Here is a 19317-nt window from a genome sequence, read left to right as displayed (position 1 = left end):
TAAGACTGAGGTGCAAACCCAACACAATCAAGTCTAATAGACAGCTCTGCCAGGCAAATAAAACACTGTTGAGCAACCTGTGGGCTCCCTTTGCTCTAGTAGACTCTGTATCTCCTAAAAAATCCCTCCAAGTATGCCACCAAACCACAGCAAGAGCTTCTTATGGCATGCAGAATAAGTACCTGGATGAACTTGCCCTTTTAATGTACATGCAGGATCACACTAGAAAGTCAAATGTAGAACTTAATGGGTTGGAAAAGCTCTAATGCCAGTCACACTCAGGTGACTGGAAGAAAGTAGTCAAGCTTTTCAGATGTGCCAGTTAGGTAAAGTCTTCACTGAAAGCTCTCCAGAGCTGAGGAGGCGTTTGTGTGACCAAAACATGGTCCACTGTTCCCAAATGCAGTTGCTGGTGTAATTGGAAAGTTATTACCGAGGTTCACAAATAGCGTTTATACGAACAGGCCAGGAGGGCTGCAACAGCACCACTCATTTAATCTGTCGTGTTTGACCTCATGAACTCTTACGTAAAGATGCTGCAAACTCCACTGAACTTTCTTTGGGTTTCAGATGAAGCTGCCCAGCCAGGCAGCCAAAATGTGTGTGCTGGCTCAGGTGAACCCTAAAGGGCTTCCCTGTGGATTTCTCTCCAGTATGTTTGCTGGCTGATAGCCTGTTGTTGTACCCTCAGGTTCGGTTTGTGAACAGCACGTGGATCTTTGGGAAGGCCATGTGCCACATCAGCCGCTTCGTGCAGTACTGCTCCCTCCACGTCTCCACGCTGACCCTGACGGCCATCGCCCTGGACAGGCACCAGGTAAAATACCACCTCTCCATGCGTCCTTGCAGGGCTCTTCCCAAGCACCTATCAGTCTTGGTTGAGCCATGGAATCAAGGTGGCTGAATCCTGGGGATTAAGCCCATATCCAGTGAGAAGGGTCTAGAGCTAAATCCAAAGATGCCCCTTGTGCATTGGAGTAGGAAGGCTTGATGGACTTGTGTGGGGTCCCAGGTACCGGAGAGGGGAGAAACAACAAAACGCAGCATCAGAGATTTAAAGGATACTTCCAGACTTTCCGTATAAAAAGGTAAGAACATGTTTTTCAGGTAATTTGAAAAATCCAGGTCTAACCTAGCCCTCAGGTACAGCAGGGCAAGTACAGTGGATTCAAGAAGCTGTGTTTTACACAGAGTGCAGAGTGTTCCTTCTGCTGTACAGGGAACCTTCCCAAGATTTTGAGTTTCCCAGACCTGAGGTATTCTGAGACTGGAGTCCCGTGTTATAACTATGGGACTGATGCTATACTGGTATAACAGGGAGTGAAGAGGGGAATCTCTGCTGGAAATACTGGGAGGACCCTTTGGAGCTGTGAGAAGGCTGTGCCCACTGTCTGCCTGCAGCTGGGCTGAGCCAGGTGCTGGCTGCGTCACCAGGGCAGGAGAGAGAGGGCAGCCCACATGCTTATCTCTAGTGATCACTCTCCTTTCCTGTCAGCCACATAGTATCTTCCAGGCTCCCAGATTTTATAAGCTCTTCACCTTTTCATCTAACAAAGAAAATCTCATAAAAGGTGAGTTAATGCCTCTGAAGAAGGAAGGAGGGCTCAGCTGCATGGATTCAGCTGGAACAGGAGATCATTCTTTATGCAGTTTACACAGAATGAACAAGCATACCCACAAGCGAACAGACTTAGGTAGATACCTTTTGTTTTCTACCTAATGTAACCCATAATTTAAGAAAAATGGTCCTCGCAAAACAAAATAGAGGAAAAATTTTAATCAAAAGCAGTTCTAGGCAGACTGAAAAGTTCAATGTTTCCCATTTTCCAGGTCACACTAATAAGCAGGACATTTTCCTGATCGTGGCAGTCATTTTCTTAACATCATTCGATCATGTCAGAAATACCTCTGCTCTGTGCACTGGTGAAGGGACTTTCCTTTTCCAGGAGCTAAGAGTCACAGTGCGGTCTGTGTTGCAGGTCATCCTGCACCCACTGAAGCAGAGGATGTCACTAACCAAGGGAGCGCTCAGCATCTCCGTTATCTGGCTGATGGCAACCTGCTTCTCCCTGCCCCATGCCATCTATCAAAAGCTTTTCCAGTACAACTACAGGTGAGTTATTTTCCCTTGCAAGTAAGTGCTAGGAGGTCCGATAGCCCCTGTGACAGTGCCTCTCAGTGGTGAGAGCTGCTGGGGGGCTCCCAGACTTGTGGAAGGACACAGGGGTATCGGTGGGTTTTCACGTGTGGATGAAACCTCACATCCCATGACGTTGTCTCTGCTCACCTGCCTCACTGCAGACATGCACATCCTCAGGACCTGGGTTTATTTTCACCATCTTCCAGATGCCTGGACAAGGAGGTGAGTCTGACCGCCCTGCCTGGTGCTGGTGGTAACTCTGGGCACAGCCAGGGCATGACAGTTCTGTGAGCCAGACCTGCTCCGATGTCACGATGTCAGGAGGGGCTTTGGTCCCAGGAGGAGATTTTCTCCCGAGGACCTTTCCTCTTCCCTCCTCATGGTTGCTCAGCTCCTCAGACCTAAGAAGACTGTCTGGCCACTTCCTCAGGAAAGGAGGAAGGAGGGAGGCAAAGCTGCAGTTTGAAAAAGAAAGAAAACAGAACCCACGGTGTAAACATCTGGTGCTGAGATTAGCAAGACTGCACAGAGAGAGCAGGGCGGAGAGGACCGCTTTCATGAGTCAGCAGGGCCATGATCCCCAGGTCTCCAACATCCCTTGAGCTGGTTCACACATTTTAACTTCCTTGCATTTCATCCATCTGGCATTATCCTTGCTTAAAGCTTGTGACTCCTCTACCCAATGTTATATAAACAAGAAAAGAAAAAGAGAAGCCTCCCCTTCCTCTGCAGCGAAGGGCTGGAGAGAAGAACAGTGCTTTGACAGGGACACCAGCTCTTCTCTATGAGCTGCTCTGCCGTGCCCAGCAGGGCAGGGAGCTCTTTGCTTGGCTGAACGGAACAGAAGCTATTAAAAGGAGATGAAGTCAAAGTTCACATTCATGTGAGGATTTCTGAAGCAACAGAAGAGAGTGAAGTTTCTGATCTAGGGGGTGGGAAAGAAGGAAGGAAATGAATAAATAACTAAAAATCTTATCTTGTCCCCCTTCCAGCTGGTCAGGTGATGGCTTTTGTTGCTGGGAAGTTGCCTGTCTACCAGGTAGAAATAATGAACCGAAAGTTTTGGATTGGTTTGCCCTTGCAGCCTTTTGTTCCTCCATGCTACCTGATCTGCTCTAGTCCTCTCTTCCCCACCTGCTGGTGGCTCGTCCTGGCTTGGACTCCATAGTGCTGTACAAACTGGTGTGTGCTGTGGGGTGTGTCACAGCGTCAGTGCCTGCACCCCAGGAATGGTGGACTCAAGGCCAAGGAGATGATCTTACAGTGAGCAGCATTTTCAACCCAAGAGCAGCATCCCAGGGAGCAGGATAAGGAGGCAGCAGCAGGAGAAGGGTTCACACTGACCCTCTGTATAAAGGAGAAATATCTTCCCACAGCACAACTGCTTCCCTCCCATCATTGTGGCAGGGAAAGCGCTGGACTGCCTGCACAGACCTTTTATTGCTGTTCATACATGAGAGGTCACACAAAGCAGGAGCGTAATCTGGGGCTCCATGGCTTTCCCGACTTGTGCTCATGGTTGATGTGACAGAGAGACCTCCCTGGGGGACATGAGATCCTCAGCTGCTCCGATGTAAACAGAGTGCTGGGTTTCTCCTGTGCTTGCATTGCTTCACAGCTGCGTGTGGGGCATTGCTGAACAAATTGCTTATGAATGAACGAACGCCGTATCTATTTCGTGGCACCTGTCTCCCCTCATCCCTTGGCACGACTGGAGGAAACCGAGCCTAGCAATGGCATGAGGCAGTTCAGCACTATAAGGACTTCCAGGGCGTGCTATTTTCAGCCCTGCTTTCCATTGATTAAAAAGCACAGTTGTAATATTGCTTGTAATAGCTCTTGCCCAGGCTGGACTCCTGAGGAGTCCCACCTGGGAGCTGCTGGGGCTCTGGGAACAGGAGCATATGGACTCCCAGCATCAAACATCTCTGGCTGCAGGGTGCAGCATGTGGCCACGTCCATGGTCATTCCTGAATTTACCAAAATGCAGTGTCCTGATGGGCTTTGCTCTCAAACAGCCTCTTCCATGAGGTAACTGCGAGCCTCTTGTAGAGCCCTGCGCTCCTCCTTTGGGGGCAGAGGGAACGGGCAGTGAGGGCAGCAGCGGGGTTTTGATTACCTGTGGTCTTACTCTGCTCCCTGCTCCATTCAAAGGCGTTTTTAGGCTTCCTCCTGCACTGAAGTGTCACCCTCACCAGGTTCCCAGAGAGAAAAAGGTCAGGAGCATGGTTCAGAAAGGATGCTCTTCCCCTCTACATCAGTTCACCTCTCAAGCAGCATCTCCAGGATCTCCCACAGCTGCACTTGGTGGAGCTCTGCTCCCACACGGTTCGTCACCCCTCTGGCACCCTGGGTCGCTCGTTCAGCCCTCCGCATTCAAGCAGTATTCTTCTGTGGCACCGCAGCAAGCGTCAGAGGTGGGAAACAGGATATTAAAGATCTTAATCAGTACTGCAACAAACAGCACAGCTTGATGGGAGCTAAAGGCTGTGCTGGATAAAGCAAGCCGAGGACCCAGACTGAAGAGAGAAGAGCGAAATGGAATAAGAGAAAGAAAAAGAGGGGGGAAAAAGGAAAGAAAAGGAGGAAACATCCTCTGGAAATAAACGTGCAGCAATGACAAGCCAGAACTCTTGCAAGTGTGCTGCAGCCAGGATCTGAGCACATGTGGTGACTCTGCCATGTCCCGGGAGGACCAGGTGAGTTGTGCACGACCAGGTGACTGTGCGTAGCCCACGCTGGGAGGAGGAACACCTCCCAGGCTGGATTTTTGAGTGGGCACATTCAGGGAAACCTGGGATCACATGTCCTTTTTCCAGGTGTGTAGGAATCAGCTATGAGACCAGAGAAAGGCAGGAGTGAGGTAGGTCTCAGCCCTTGCCCTGTTTCCTCCTGCACTGGGTTTCTGGGGAAAGGGAGGTAGGCATGGCCAGGTCTCTGTGCCCATGCACACGGGGAAGGGGCAGACAGGCCACTGCTTCTTTCAGAGGTTTGACTGAGCTGCGTTTTGCTAAGCTAAGCAATATCTGGCCCTCTCTGTCTGTACAACAAATCTGAGGAGGAAGCTGTGGGTGGTGTGGAAGCCCCATGGTGGCTTGCTGAATCAGCAGCATCTGTTAGGACAGGGATGGCCAGATGCTAGTTGTGTTTCTTTCTTTTCAAGGGAAGCCACTGTCCGGAGTTTGTGTATCCCTGATTTTCCTGAGCCTGCAGAACTGGTCTGGAAGTATCTGGACCTGTCTACCTTCCTCCTTCTTTACCTCCTGCCTCTGCTAATCATCACTGTCACCTACACACGCTTGGCCAAGAAGCTGTGGCTCCGCAATGCCATTGGTGACGTCACCACGCAGCAGTACATCATCCACCACAAGAACAAGAAGAAGAGCATCAAGATGCTGATGCTGGTGGTGGTGGTCTTTGCTGTCTGCTGGTTCCCTCTCAACTGCTACGTGGTGCTCATCTCCAGTCTGGGCATCAAGACAAAGAACTCTCTCTATTTCGCCCTGCACTGGTTTGCCATGAGCAGCACCTGCTACAACCCTTTCATCTACTGCTGGCTGAACGAGAGCTTCCGCTCGGAGCTCAAGTCCCTGCTCTGCATGTGCCAGAAGGTGCCTCAGGCTCAGGACAATGTGCTACTGCCTGTGGTCACGTCCTGCCGTGAGGCGTGGATGGAGCAGGCCAGGTACAGGAAGGGACCTGCCTCGCAGACCGTTTACACCACTGTAAATGTCCAGACGGCCAACACAGACCTGTGAGCTGACGGGCTGAGGTGAGTTACCTGGACTTAGTAGACATCAGAAAGCATGTCCCTGTTTTTCCTCAGGAATTTATATTGCTGCTCTCGTATTTCAGTACTGACTTTTGACTTGCGTGACAGTAGGAGCCTCTTTACTGAGTGCGGTGGGAACGGAGCCTCTCCAGCACCCTCCCTGTGAGCCCATAACTGCAGCTGATCCAAGGATCAGGTATATGTTCTGTGGACACGGAGGTCCACAGATAGGGAGATTTGCTTTGGGGTTTTCCCATCTGAATGGAAGAGGGAGCAGGACCTGTGTTTCCATCACTGCTCATGCTGTCCTGAGTCACTGGCCTGTCTCAGTGCTCATCATGTGTGCCATGACTTGGGGGCTTTGCAGGCAACAGAGGGACCACCTCTGGATGGGGCTTTGAGCACCCTGATCCAGTGGGAGGTGTCCTTGACTGGGATGGGGGCGTGTGGTGTGGAACTGGATGGCCTTTAAGGACCCTTCCATTCCAAACCATTTGACGACGATGATGATGACCTGTTCTAATGTATTTGAAGGAAGGACCTGGTCACTCAGGTTGACTCCATCCATATGGAGTTTCACTAGGTAATTTATTCCAAAGCCTCCCAGCAGAGATAAGGGTCAGTCTGTAGCAATCTCTGCTTTGGATAGTGCTGCTCCTCCTCCCCTGGCTCGCCCTGACCCAGCCCTGTCCCACCTCTCCCTCTGCCGCTTCAGGGCTGGCAGCTGAAATGCAGCCCCAGCAGAGGAGGAAGCAGGAATGCACGCCCAGCATCAGCGGCAGCAGGCTCTGACCGTGCTTAGGTGGACAAATTTAGGCCATTGAGAATTTGTGTTTTTATTATGAATATATTGATTCAGGAAATGGTATGAAACACTGGCATGAAACAAGGAGCTGCAAAATATTTCATCAGGGTTGCACCATTTATGATCTGAGGAATGAAACCTTTCCGTGTAATTGCTAATTGCTGTAGAAGAGTTTTATTTAAACAATAGAATCAACTCAGACTAAGGGAAGATTTCTGTTTGTGGTCCTGGGAAAAAATGCAATTTAATTTAGCTCTGCTTGGGAGGCAGGTGAAGAAAAGGATATGGGACAAAAGTAGTTAGTACAGGAGAGAGAGGAAAAAGCAAAAGGTAAGGACAAGAGACATCAAAGGCAGGAAGAGAGCAGAAATGCTGGGTGATTTTGCCGGCAGTGTGGAGCAGTGGCTGGCACTGGGGAGCAGGAGCTGGAAGCCCCCTGGGTCTGGCCAGCGATGTCCCTTTCTCCATCCTGCTTCAAGCTGCGCTGAGGCCAGAGCGTCCGGGCACCTCCTCCCAGCTGCCCTTGTGGAGCTTGAGTGAGGTGAGGGGCTTCTCTCACCTGGGGAGAGGGATAAAAGATGGAAAAATGTTTGTTACTTGCTTATCTGCCCAGACTCAGGGCTGCGTAGTTGTAGGTCCTTTGCAGGAATAAAGCTGGGTGTGCTTTGGGTCTCGACAGCGCCTGAGGATCCTCTGGAGCCTGGTGCTGGCAAAGGGTGCGTGCTGCACGGGGACGGAGCAGCTGGCGGTGTTGCTCGCTGGCCCTCAGGCCTGAAATGCATCGGGAAGTGCTGTACTGATGGCAAAAAAACCCCCAAACAAACGGCTTTGGATAGAAATAGCTCTGTTGAACACCAGTACACTGGGAAGTGATGGTGACAGAGGCTGAGCTGTGCTGGCAGCGCAGAGGGGCGGCAGCTCCCCGGTGGGTGCAGCAGGACCCTTACCCCGGGCACCTCACCTATTCCAGTAACCCCGGTGATGGGTTTCAGTAGTTTAGGGGCAACCTTGGCTGCTCAGGGTAAGGAGTGTTCCTTGTCTACCCTAGTGATTGACTGACCTGTGCATCTGCCCAGGGAGGAGGTGGGGGGGACCCAGGTCACTGGTGGGGATGATGATGTGCTCCCAGCACCAACCTGGGGGAGGATGAGAGAGGCTGAAGAAGAGACACTAAGGACTGATTTTTTTTTGCCCCTATTCGTGCAGTGAGAAGGAACAAGAGAGAAAGGAGGGGACATCCTTGCTTCCAGGACACCTGACCCCACTCGGCCACGTCCCTACACCTCAGGTGAACGTTTCAACATCTGCACGAGGAGGAACATCATGAGTGGCAGCAGAAATGGAGGAATACACGATCCCTGAGGCACTTCTCTTGGAACTAATGGTTGTTTGGGTATGGGAGCTGAGGGTGGCCTGCTGCTGGGCACCGGCACTGCCCTCCCTCTGTGGAAAGGCCGTTTCAGTTGAAAGATTCATTGTGGGATTTTAAAAATGTTAAAAGCCTCTCTAAGTAAGGAGCATCACCTCATTTAATTGGTAAGAGAAGCTGTCATTTGCCTTTTAGCATTTGTCACTCCTCATCAGCTTTCAGTGAATGGCCCTCAAGCTACCATGTATTCCACTTCATTAAAGTGTTCTTTATTCCCTGTGGAAAGGGCAGATGTCAGCATGGAGTTTTCAATTTCCCCTACAGAAATGTAGAGCCCATTTCTGCTCAGATACCTTCAGAAGTTTAAGAGACTTTTTCCCAAAGGTCGCAAACCCAGCATCGTCCATCCTTGCAGCACAAATTTTTAGTGTGAGCTGAGGGTGTAAATGTGACACCATTGTAAGGTACGGCGGGTGGGCTTCTCCCAGAGACAGGGAAGTTTCCTTTGAGGCTAGAAACATGAGGAGTGACAGCCTCAGGGCAACCTGGGAGATAGCCATGGAAAGGCTGGGAGGTGCCATGTTGTATGGGAACAGGAAGGACAAAAGTTCTGTGAGGACCTACTTTAAAAGAAATGACTGGAAAAAGGACCCCCCCCTCCTCAGGGGCAAGAATAGGGGTGAAAAATGAGCAGAAAAATGTGTTCAACAACGGTTGGGTAAAGCAGGGAGTCATCCAGACCCTGGCCTGGGGGCAGGAGTGGGCACAGCCCTGTGGCACTGAGACCCCCATATGGTGCTCTGGATCCAGAGGACTTGATCTGTGCTCTCAGGCTTTTCTGATGTGCTCTCGCAGGACCCCTCCAGAAAACGAAGTTCAAACTCACTCTTTGCCAGGAGGTAGCAGGATTCATGCAAATTAATAAATAAAAATCAAGTACTCATCTCTCTAGGACCATAGCAGAAGTGCTGAACTACTGGTGATAGCAGCATCCATCAGGTAAGAACACTGACACGGAGCTTGGTGGCTGTGGTTCATGGGCTTATTCGCTGTTCACAGCTGGTCAGTGGATTCAGGTAGGTGCTCATGGCAAACAGCACTGGTGTTATTTGAAAACCATGCGGTGTTTAACAGAATCACTGAATTTCACTCTGGGTGGACATTCTTTATTTGCTGTGTTTTGTTGCCCTGAACCAAACTTTCCAGGTCTCTTTGAATAACACTTGCAAAGCCAATGTTTCACAAAGACACAATGGAAAGTCACATCCCACTCCCCCAAAGCTCTTGGTAACAGCTCGGGGAGCGGTGAGCGACCCAGCAGCTGGGCAGCACCGTGAACCTCCAGCCCTGTGCTCAGCCCCGTAATCAGCTTGTTGCTCTCAGTGTGCCTTTCACAGGCTGCTGTGTGATACACTCTCACACAGAACTCGCACGGTTTCTGAAGAAAGACTGTTTTCTTTCAATGTATGTATTATATCTTGGGATTCTATGAAATAACCATAGCAACACCACTAACACTGATGTCTTCCATGAGAAATACTAACCTATGGCTCTCACTGTGGTTCTGAAATGAAAGTTCCTGCTCTGTTGGCAAGTTCTGGGGTATGAGCCAAGCCAGGGATTAAATCCCACCCTCGGGGCTGTTTTATGATACAAGATTAATAGACAGAAATTTTCAGCAGTTTCTTGAGCTATTTGCCCAAGAATGCTGGTACGGACCAGCCGCTGGTTTCCTCAGAAGCAGCCAGACTTCTGGGAAGCAAGCAAATCCTGGAGCCATACCTGTCTATCATCCCTTCTCTAAGAGAGCTGTTCCAGCAGCCCCCTGTCCCAGCTGGTGCCTATGGGTGGAGCAGAAGTCTCTTAACCTTGTGTTGAGTCCATCTTTAATATTTCCTAGGTGCTGTTCACCCCCCTCACAACTCCCCTCTTCCCTTCTTTCTTTAAGTGGCTGCATACTCTTTCTGGAGGAATCAAAGACCTCATTCCAAAGAATTGGGTCTCCCTTCATACTCTTGATCTGCTAATCCATGCAGTTAGCTATCTCTTGCTGGGAAGAAGAACCTTGCTGGTTTTACTTGAATCTGTCAATTGTAGCATCTCTTCATTGCTGAATTTTTTTCCCCTAAATGGGCATGATGAAAAGGCTGACTGTATTGCAACTTTGTAATGCCTGAGCTATCTAGACTGCTAATTATCAATGCCTGAATGAGATTCAAAGCCTCGCATGCTTTGCCCAGTGCCTCGAGGCTCTTGTGCCACTTGAGGATGCCCTAGGTAACACAGCAGCGCTCTCAGCAGCGTTCAGGCAAGCAATAGGATGCCCAACATAAAAAACCAAGATAAGCTGGGCTGTTTGACCTGGGCAGGGCACGGTGACTGAGGGGCAAGAGACTGCATCCCTGCTGACCTGCGGGTGCAAGGCTCACTGCAGCACTTGGAGAGCTTCCAGCCACAGTCTGGGAAAGAGGATCAAAGAAACTCTGATTTGCTGAAAGGGGTCAAAGTCTGAGCCAACTCAGCAGGTAAATAGATACTTCAAGACTCATTAATTTGTCTTCAGACATCCCGCTTACCTCTGGGAATGGCTTCCTGAGTGGCACTGGAAGCAGCCTGGTGTCCAAGATCAAGAGCACCAAGGGAGAGCTCCCGGCAATGGGAGTTCTCGCTGCTCCCAGCCGGGCTGTGCCAGCGCGCTGCCCCGGGCACCGGTCACAGAGAGCTCCCCGTCCAGGGCAGCACACGTGGCACAGCTGGTCCCAGCAGCGCGGCAGCTCTTAGGCTGTGGGGATGGGTGGGAGCGTGGGATTGGAGAAGAGTCTTTAGGAAGCGCATTGTGCCAGAGAGCCCTGGTGCTGCTGACACGCCGCAGACTGAGCCTGGGCCGGTGGTGGCTGCGGTGCTGCTCTCCTCGGCAGGCAGGTGACTGGAATCTGTGCCGGACAGGCAAAGCCCCAGGAGGCAGGACCCGAGGGTGAATTTGGAGGGCAAATCATTAAAACTCCAAGTCACCAGAAGTCTGCTGCAGAGAAACTATTTGCACGCACACAAATCAGTATGCAAAGATCCAACAGAGACATGTCTGAGTGATTAACAACCCACATTTATTAACGTGAGCTCATGCCAAATGCATCTGACTGCCTTGAGCATAGTTACTGATGGAGACGATAACTGAGAACACAGCACAGGAGATACCTGAATTCCAGAGACAAATCCCCTTATATAGCTCCATCACATAATGAACAAAGAAACCACAAAATGCCAACCAGATTAGCAAAAAGCAAGCAGAAAAAAAACCCACAATGAGTCAGAAAATTAGCTCAGGAAGGAGAAACAGAACATAATTATCATCAGTTAGCTCTTCAAGTGGAAAACAGCACTGAGGGGCTGTCTGCAGCATGCTGGACGGATACACAGCACTTTCCTTAGAGAAGTCCAGATCAAAGCCCGGGCAGTGGCGATGCAGCTGGGCCGCTGTCAGAGACCATCCTCTCGCTCTGAGGTGTAACTCAGCGGACTGGGTCATTCCCAGAACCAGGGAAGAGGGCGGAAGGAGCCTGAACCTTGCCCAGGAGGCTTGGATGTGAGTGGCACACCCAGAATTAAGACTTGGGAGATGATGAGCAGACACCCTCTGCCATGGGCAGCAAAGGAGAGTCTCTCCTCAAGTCAGGGCAGATGGCTCTACCCTCTCACTGACTGAGGAGTGAACACGCCTGCTTCCCTCAAGCCATTGCCTCCTGCGCTGCGGTAGGGAGAAAAATGCTTCTGATCTCCACAGACTTTGGATGCAGCCCAAGCTGGAATAAGGTAAGGGCAGGTTTATCAGGCCAAGCCCAGTGGTGCAGTCAGCTCTCCATCTGAAGACCCAAGGCTTTCACAAAGCTACCCTGCCCCACCAGTAATCCCTACACAAATTCCAGCATTTGTTCATGAACTGCTCCCCAAGCTTGATATCCAAGCACTCCCAGTGCACACACCTTTCCAATGGTGACTGCACCACCCAGCTCATCCTGATGAGCTTTCTGTGCCAAGCAGGTGTGGCAGGGGCAGTCCCATGCCGAGATGCGGTGGCAATGCCACCTTTCGGGTGCCCATGTTGGACTGAAGTGATTGGGGGTCTCGGGAGCAGGTTGCCAAGCGCTGCTGCAGCTCAGGTGAGCGCTGAGGGATGCTCCAAGTTGTGCCCGAGAGGGCAGGTAACAGCGGTGAGGAGGGATGCGAGCTGACACAGCCAGAGGGAGGTCTCCTAGTGTCTGTGATTGGTGTGCTGTATGGAGGCAAACCCTTCCCTAGGAGGTTACTGGAAGCCTCCCCAGACATCACAGCAAAAGCATTTCTTGTCCTGACACCTCTCCCACCCCTACCTCCTCCCCAGTATTTTTTCCTTTTCTCCAGAACTAAGGGTTAAATTAATGTATTTGGCCTTTGTGAAGAAGTTTTATCTCCCATGAGATGACACTGTCTGATAACGCCTCGTTCAGCAACACTAAATCGTGTGACATCAGTGCTCTCTGTGAGGAGCTGCCAGCGTGGCGCCGCTGTCACCAGAGGTGAGAGGAAAAGAACAGTAATAAACCCCCCAAAACCAGCCAGCCGAATCCTGCTGAAATCTTGTGCCTGATGTCAGAGCACAACAGTCTGTCACTGGGAGAGACTTTCCATGACAGGCCTCATAAAAATCCCCTTGGCAGACAGGAACAGCCGAATCACTTTATAAAATCAGACTGATGGACCGTCTAATCTGTCTGCTGGAGACAAATCCAATAGCTTTATGGGGCACTATAAGGAACAATTGGAGAGAGTGTCCCCATTAATAGAATTTCTGCTTATTGCTTGTGGTGAACGCTGCTTCAGAGCATAAAGGTTTATACTCTCCCCTAGTGCCACCTCTGCCTATCACACCCATGTGCTTCCGTTGTGTATGGAGGCTCTGTTCTATAATGTGTCCTGGAAGCTGATGAACCAAGCTGTTTTCTTGTCCCAAGGAGTTCCCTTCTGCAAGGATCCTCAGCCTGTGTTTGCATCTGAAAGCAGGGACAGTGATTTTTCAATATATCATTTTTGACTGTTCCATGTGTTCTCAGCCAGGCCCGCGGAGTCGCTGCTATATCCAGTCCACAACTGCAACCAACCTAAGCACGTGACCAGTGTGATTCCAAGGCGCCCAGACTTTGGGTGTTGTTAGGAGATAGTTTACAAGATGAAATAAAAATGATGACAGGCAAGCTGTAGAGGAACTGACCTTGTTCCTGGTTTTGAGGTGGAGATGATGTTTGCATGCTGGTACATCTCGTGTCAGGTGATTTCCAACAGGAGTTAAGAGCTCAGTTAATCAATGGCTGGAACATTTTGCAGCTTCTTTCTCCTTTCGTGGCTCATTCTGATGTTTTGCCAGTGCCACATGTTAAAGAAGGCAGGATTCAGAATTACAGGGAGTCCTGGATCACTCAAAACTTCCATGCTCGATTCCCCAATGAAGTCCAGTTAGTGAGGAGCTGCGATGGACTTGGATGACTCTGGTCTGGTCTGGAAGGGTCAGTTTCCTTCTGAAAGTGATGCATCACTCATACTTTTCACATGGGGTTTAATAAACCAAGTCCCTCCTAAAGCCTGGAAAGGAATCAAATGTGAATTTTTAGTGTTGTAGTATTCTTAGAATGTCCTTCATAGTACATTGTCTTTCCTAAATCACTCTTTACAGGTTGGTTATTTAACAGACGGTCTGCATTTTCCACCCTGTTGTTGAATTAAATGCACCAGTGGCTCTTGCTCACAACACTGAATGATGCCAATAGCTCCTTGCGTGGAGATGACGATAGTGATGGCTCCAAAGAAATCCCTGTAAAACGCAGTATCCCCCTTTACATTCACATCTCTATTGCAGACTTCTTTATTAAACGTGAAGGTTAATTTTAAGAAACCTGAAGCTAAAGCTGACTTGAGCATAGTGTTGCCTTATATTGTATTTAAAAGAATTGTATTAAATAGCATTACCTTGCCTTCCATTTAGTGGAATGAAATTATTCAGTTGTCCTTCACGATTTGCAGGGCATAATGTGTACATTCATCCTCCAGGCGAGCTGAAATGGTTAACAAAGACAATAAAGACTGTAAATACTTAGCAATATACTTGTACATCTTGTTTATAAATAGGAATGCGTTGAAAATGAACCTTAAGCTTGTTTGATCCTCTTGGACACGACCAGGGGAGACCTCGGTGAGGACACCAGAGCAGCTCACAACCTGCCCTGATCCCAGCAGGGCTCTGGGACGGAGCAGTCCTGGCTGTGCGCACGGGGTCCTGTGGCACCCACCGAGGGGCAGCAGGGCTGGTGCAGGACAGAGCCCCCGGCTTCCAGTTGTGTCTGACTGATCCGGCCCTTGGAGGTGGCTGGGGTGGACGCTCCGAGGTGTGTGCAGGGACAAGTCTCCATAGGGACAACTCTCTAAGGAGATGAGCCTGCAGGAGCAGTTAGAGCGAGGGTTAAGGCTAGAGATGTCCCACATAGTGTTGTCCCTGTGTAGAGTTGTCCTTGCCCCTCTAGAGGCACCGTGTGCTTGTTGCTCCTACTTGCTTTAAATCGACTGTGTGAGGTGAGAAATTAGAGAGAAAATTGGCCCAATTATTATTGTATTTGATTGGAGTATTTATTTGTAATCCAATAATTTCTTAAAACTACCTCAGCAGAAGATGTGAGGGGGAGGTCAGAGAGGTATTGAATGGGTTGCAAACAGTCTTCAGTCTTTTGCTATAACTCTATTCCCAATGCAGCTGCGTAGGAATCCAAATTCAGCCCATTATCCAGTCTGTTGGCTCCCATTAACATAACAATTGCCACACAGAAATAGGCTGGACAGTCTCAAAAACTCATTTACCACCAGGACTGAGGGAAGGAACACGTGAATTCCACTGGGGTAATAATGAATTTTTGATGGATAACAATAATTACTGGCATCAGGTTGCCCCTGCAGACAAATCGTGTTTGTTTTTCCTCAGCAAGGCTTTATGACTGGAGCTGCAATGTTTTTCCTTAAAAATGAACTTCTCCCACCAACAAAAGGAACCAGGCTCCCCTTATAAAGATTTTTTTTGGTGGTGATTGCTGCTGTTCCCACTTCAGTTCCAGTCAAAAGGCTTTGCTCTCCTTAACGCACCCGTAATCCTCAGACCGTGCCTGGTGCCCCAGCCCGGGGCAGCGATCCGAGGAGGGTGCCAGGTGTGAGGGAACCTCACGGCAGAGATTCCCGGGCCTGGGTGTTGTTTCACCCAACGCCACAGGGTGAATCTGCCCTCCCTGCGTGGGCGACCCCCGCGCCCCGAGCACACGCGCTGCCCCTGCAACAGCCCCGAGTCTGGGAGGGGAGGCTGGAAAGGAGGAGACGACTTTCTGTCTCCTGGCAAACATGTTCCATAACTCAATCCTGCGCTGTAAAATGTGTTTTCGTTTGCCTGTAATTGCCCTCGTGCCCTGCAGAGAAGCCGTAATGCGAGAGCCGTGCTCACAGGGGAGAGCTCATGGACCACATGAAATGGGAAAATCAGAGAACAAACAATAAAAACCTACGCATGGAGAAGGAGAGGGAAGTGGAGAAGGAAAGAAATTGGGGCTGGAAATGCATTTCTCGCTAAGGACTTTAAGTCTTCATTGTCAGCAGCTGAACTCCAAGTCCCTGTCTGCCAGACCCCGTGCAGAGGGGTTGGGAGCAGCCAGAGAGTCACGCAAAGCGGGTTGGAAAGGTTCAGTGCCACAATTACTCCGTCAAGGAGAGTAGAGAGGTGTCGGGCTGAGCAAGATGAGCCCAGCAGGAGAAGCAATTTATTATGGTGCTAAGTGCAACCGATGCCTACAGGGATGAGTAATTCCAGGCGAGAAGCAGCACCGGAGCGCAAGAGAGCCGAGCATCACCCGGGTCTGTCCCTTCTGACATGAAAACAAACTGAAACTTAATTATCGGCCCTCTCCTTGAGTTCATCCCTACGAATCCCCTTCTCTCCCTACCATCGCTCCCCTGGGTTTCTGCCCTTTTCCCCTTGTTACAAACAACATGCAGGGAGGCTGGAGAGCAGGGCTGGACCCTCCGTCGTGGACGGTTGCTCCATTGCCACTTCCACCCCTCTCCCCAAGGCCACTGCAGCTGTTTGCATCACCCCCGGGTGCAGGGACAGGCGGGATGCTCAGAGCACAGCCCTGGATCTGCTCCCCCCGCCACAGGGCTCGGTGTGGCCAGGACCAGCCTCGCAGGCTGAGGAGAGCAGGGGCCAGCAGAGCACCTGCCAGCAGCACGACCCTCCCCTCCCTCCTCTTCTCCACAGCCATCCCACCCTCTGCCCCAGGACAGCCTGTTTTCCTGGAGAAAAACCTTGGAGGAACAGAGTTTCCTAATAGGGAGCCTTTAAGTCTGGTGCCCGGCTGCTTACCTAAAAATACCTGTCAAAGTATTCATGCCATTTAAGTGGATGTTAATAACTTGGCTTAAGGTACCTTCTACTGACACAAAAATGTGATGAGATGGTGTTTAACCCACCTGAAACATGCTCTGAGCGTTTGTGACGGATTCCTCGCAGAGCTGGATGCAGCCGGGCGCTGGCGCGTGCCAACGAGGCGGCTGTGCCGGGCCAAACCGCGACGCCTCCAGCTGCCAGGGCTCGCCTCCACTCACTGACGGTGGATCTCCTGCTTCTCGTTTGTGGGGGCCGCTTTACTTCATCCCCTGTTGTTCTGTGTTTAAACACTAATAGCTTCCTATGGGGTATGTCAGGAAATGAAGTGGGAAAGCAGGAAAGCTGCGTTTGCCAAGCTGCTGCCGAGAGTCCCCATCATTTCTGCGCTTTGTTTGCTCCAGCCCAGCTCCTTGGAGGAGCAGGCGCTTCCATCCCTGCTCCCTTTCCTACAGAGATGAGCAGCGTTTCTCCGGTCACGCGTTCCCTTTTCCCACCTGCTCCTCGCTGCAAGTACAACTTTTTGGGCTTTAATTTCATGACTCCGTGTTTTTAACCCAGATCACCTCAGACCAAAGATGGATAAGCACAGGGTTTCAGGAAAGGCCTTGCTGTAAAAGCGCTTGCTCTGTGCCTCCAACATCTGCACAGAAAGAAAACCCTGGAAAGCTCATCTGACTTCACTGGTCACAGATCCCACAGTCACTGTTAACACAGGGCTCATTAATTAGCCTGGCTCTGTCTGGAGCATTTCATCAGTGGGAACTTCTCCTTCAGCCTGGCCAGACGTCCCCCTCAGCTCCCCTTCGCAACTCGGTGCCTGCTGGGCAGAAGGATGGGCCCTCGGACGCGAGTGCCCTGCTAGAAGGGTGCAAAGACCCCCCCTGATTTGCACCAGCACCTCAGGTCTCAGACAAAGCCTGCTCAGGGTCCACAGATCTGCGCGAAGACAGAGTCATGGTCTCTTCCTCTGTGGTTACTTCATCGGTGGATGCAAGTGAGGGGTCTCAACACCCCACACGTTTCTGCCAAGTTCTTTAAAGGAAAAACCCATCGGCCAGGAATATTTGGCTTAGCAGCTCACTGGCTGCAAGCTGTGGCTATTTTGAAAGGAAGGACACAAGTCTGCATTCCTGCTCCAGAGACCAGCTCAGGAGAACACCCGCTGCACGTGCCTCGTGGCATTTACTGGCATCCTCCCCTGGAACTGGAGGCTTGTCAAGCAGTCGGCCCGTGTGCTTTGGATGCCTTTGTCACAGCTGCGCGCCCCAGCTGGAGGTGTTCCTCCCAGAGGCGGTCGCGGTGAGGACTGTCTGTACCCCAGCATCTTGACCTGCTGCCAGCCTTTCCGCAATGAGCCCGATGAGGCACTGGGAACCCGAGAGGTCGGAGTCAGCCTTGTTCTGGCCACCTGGGAGCTGGCTTTCAGACCACACTTATCCGCTGGCATGGAGTATGTGTGCTCCTCCTGACAGCTCTGGTCCTCCAATGCCTACCCTGATCCCAGTGCCGAGAACAAGGATCCCAAGTACTTGGAGGGGAACAGGGCTTATCATCCCTCCTTGTGCATCAGACAAAAACTGAGACGAGACGAGACAACACAAATGCTCTGAGGTAAGAGGCAGAGTGGGCTGTAAACCTCTTCCTCACTGGGAGCTCCTGGTTTGGTGTGAGGGTCTGCTTTGCATGGGAGTGGCCACCCCAGGGACTTCTCAGAAGAGCAGATCCTTGAGGTAGGGCCAAACCCACCCACATCATACTGACCGCAGCATGCCTGGTCCTCAGACCCCTGGGGATACCAAGTCCTGGATGGTTATGGCCCCACAACCAAAAGTCACTGGAAGGTAAGGCAAGGCATCCTTTGAATTCCCATCCCAACAACATGCTAGGTTGTTCTCCCAGTAAATACACCCCCAGTGCTCTCCTCCAAACACGGGTTCCTGCAGTGCACGGTGGCCTCAGGCAAGCTGCTTGGCACAGGCTGGGCTCCTCCCGAGCCTGCAGGCGCCATCCACCTCCAGCTTTACTCAGGGCTCGGTGCAGGCAGAGACATTGGGATCACTTACCCATTGTGAACCCTCTGTAAGGCCAGTTCCTCGTGGTAGAGCAGAAATTTCATTGCGCTGTTTACTTGGGGTGTATTATTTCAAGCATCTCTGAAAATACAGGCTCCAGGCACCCAAGGGAAGTTGCACGGAAAAGGCTGCTTTGCAGAGGCTCCTCTATCCGTACCTACTATGCTGTGTTAACAGCAGAGGTGCAGCCGGCGACGCGGGACTGCATGCAACAGCGTCTCGTGTTGGTGTTTGTCACTGGGAACGAGCCATGGCAGCACCAGCACCTGTAACGCCTGCCAGGGTTTGGACAAGTATAATAGCTTTAACTGGAAAAGAAAATCATCACATCCTTCATTCCGATAGCATTTTAAAGAACAGACCAAGTGTAAGGGCATGAACAGACTTAATGAGTGCTGCAATTACCAAGCTTAAAGAACAACCGCTTCTCGATGAAGCTTCAGGAATCGGAGCTCCTTGGGCATCGTTTATAGGGTCTCTGCCTCCTCCCCTCCCCAGACCATGCAATGAACCCCATCTGGGCTGTGACCCTTCTGAGGAAGATTAAACCCACACAATGCGCAGCAGCCGATGCTGCCAGCTGGGCAGGTGTCCTGCGGGGAAGGGGCCGGGGGACGCGGCCGAGCAGCACGCACTGAGAGACGCTCCTGCCGCCTTCCCACACCAGCGTCACGAGGCTGGCAGACTCGGCTGCAAGAACATCTCTCTCCCAG

General features: G+C 51.0%; 1 protein-coding gene and 1 long non-coding RNA gene across 2 annotated transcripts in view; one reads left to right on the top strand and one right to left on the bottom strand.

The window, feature by feature from the left end:
- The window catches only part of LOC138726066 (G-protein coupled receptor 83-like), a 30389-nt gene extending 21751 nt beyond the window's left edge, over nucleotides 1-8638 (top strand). Inside the window, exons 3-6 of the mRNA XM_069867479.1 lie at nucleotides 692-817; nucleotides 1980-2113; nucleotides 5304-5912; nucleotides 7924-8638. Of these exons, the coding sequence (XP_069723580.1) occupies nucleotides 692-817; nucleotides 1980-2113; nucleotides 5304-5898 (855 nt within the window). The 3' untranslated portion in view covers nucleotides 5899-5912; nucleotides 7924-8638. The remainder of the gene's footprint in view (nucleotides 1-691; nucleotides 818-1979; nucleotides 2114-5303; nucleotides 5913-7923) is intronic.
- A 2535-nt stretch (nucleotides 8639-11173) lies between these two features.
- LOC138726100 (uncharacterized) lies at nucleotides 11174-18020 on the bottom strand. Its single transcript, XR_011338360.1, has 3 exons — nucleotides 16616-18020; nucleotides 14084-14169; nucleotides 11174-13928 (listed from the first exon to the last, which is right to left on the bottom strand). It is a non-coding gene; the product is annotated as an uncharacterized lncRNA (long non-coding RNA).
- Nucleotides 18021-19317: the final 1297 nt, after the last annotated feature.

The sequence above is a fragment of the Phaenicophaeus curvirostris genome, chromosome 13 (assembly GCF_032191515.1).
Source record: "Phaenicophaeus curvirostris isolate KB17595 chromosome 13, BPBGC_Pcur_1.0, whole genome shotgun sequence".
Classification (NCBI taxonomy): domain Eukaryota; kingdom Metazoa; phylum Chordata; class Aves; order Cuculiformes; family Cuculidae; genus Phaenicophaeus; species Phaenicophaeus curvirostris.
This window is presented reverse-complemented; position numbering and strand designations above follow the sequence as displayed.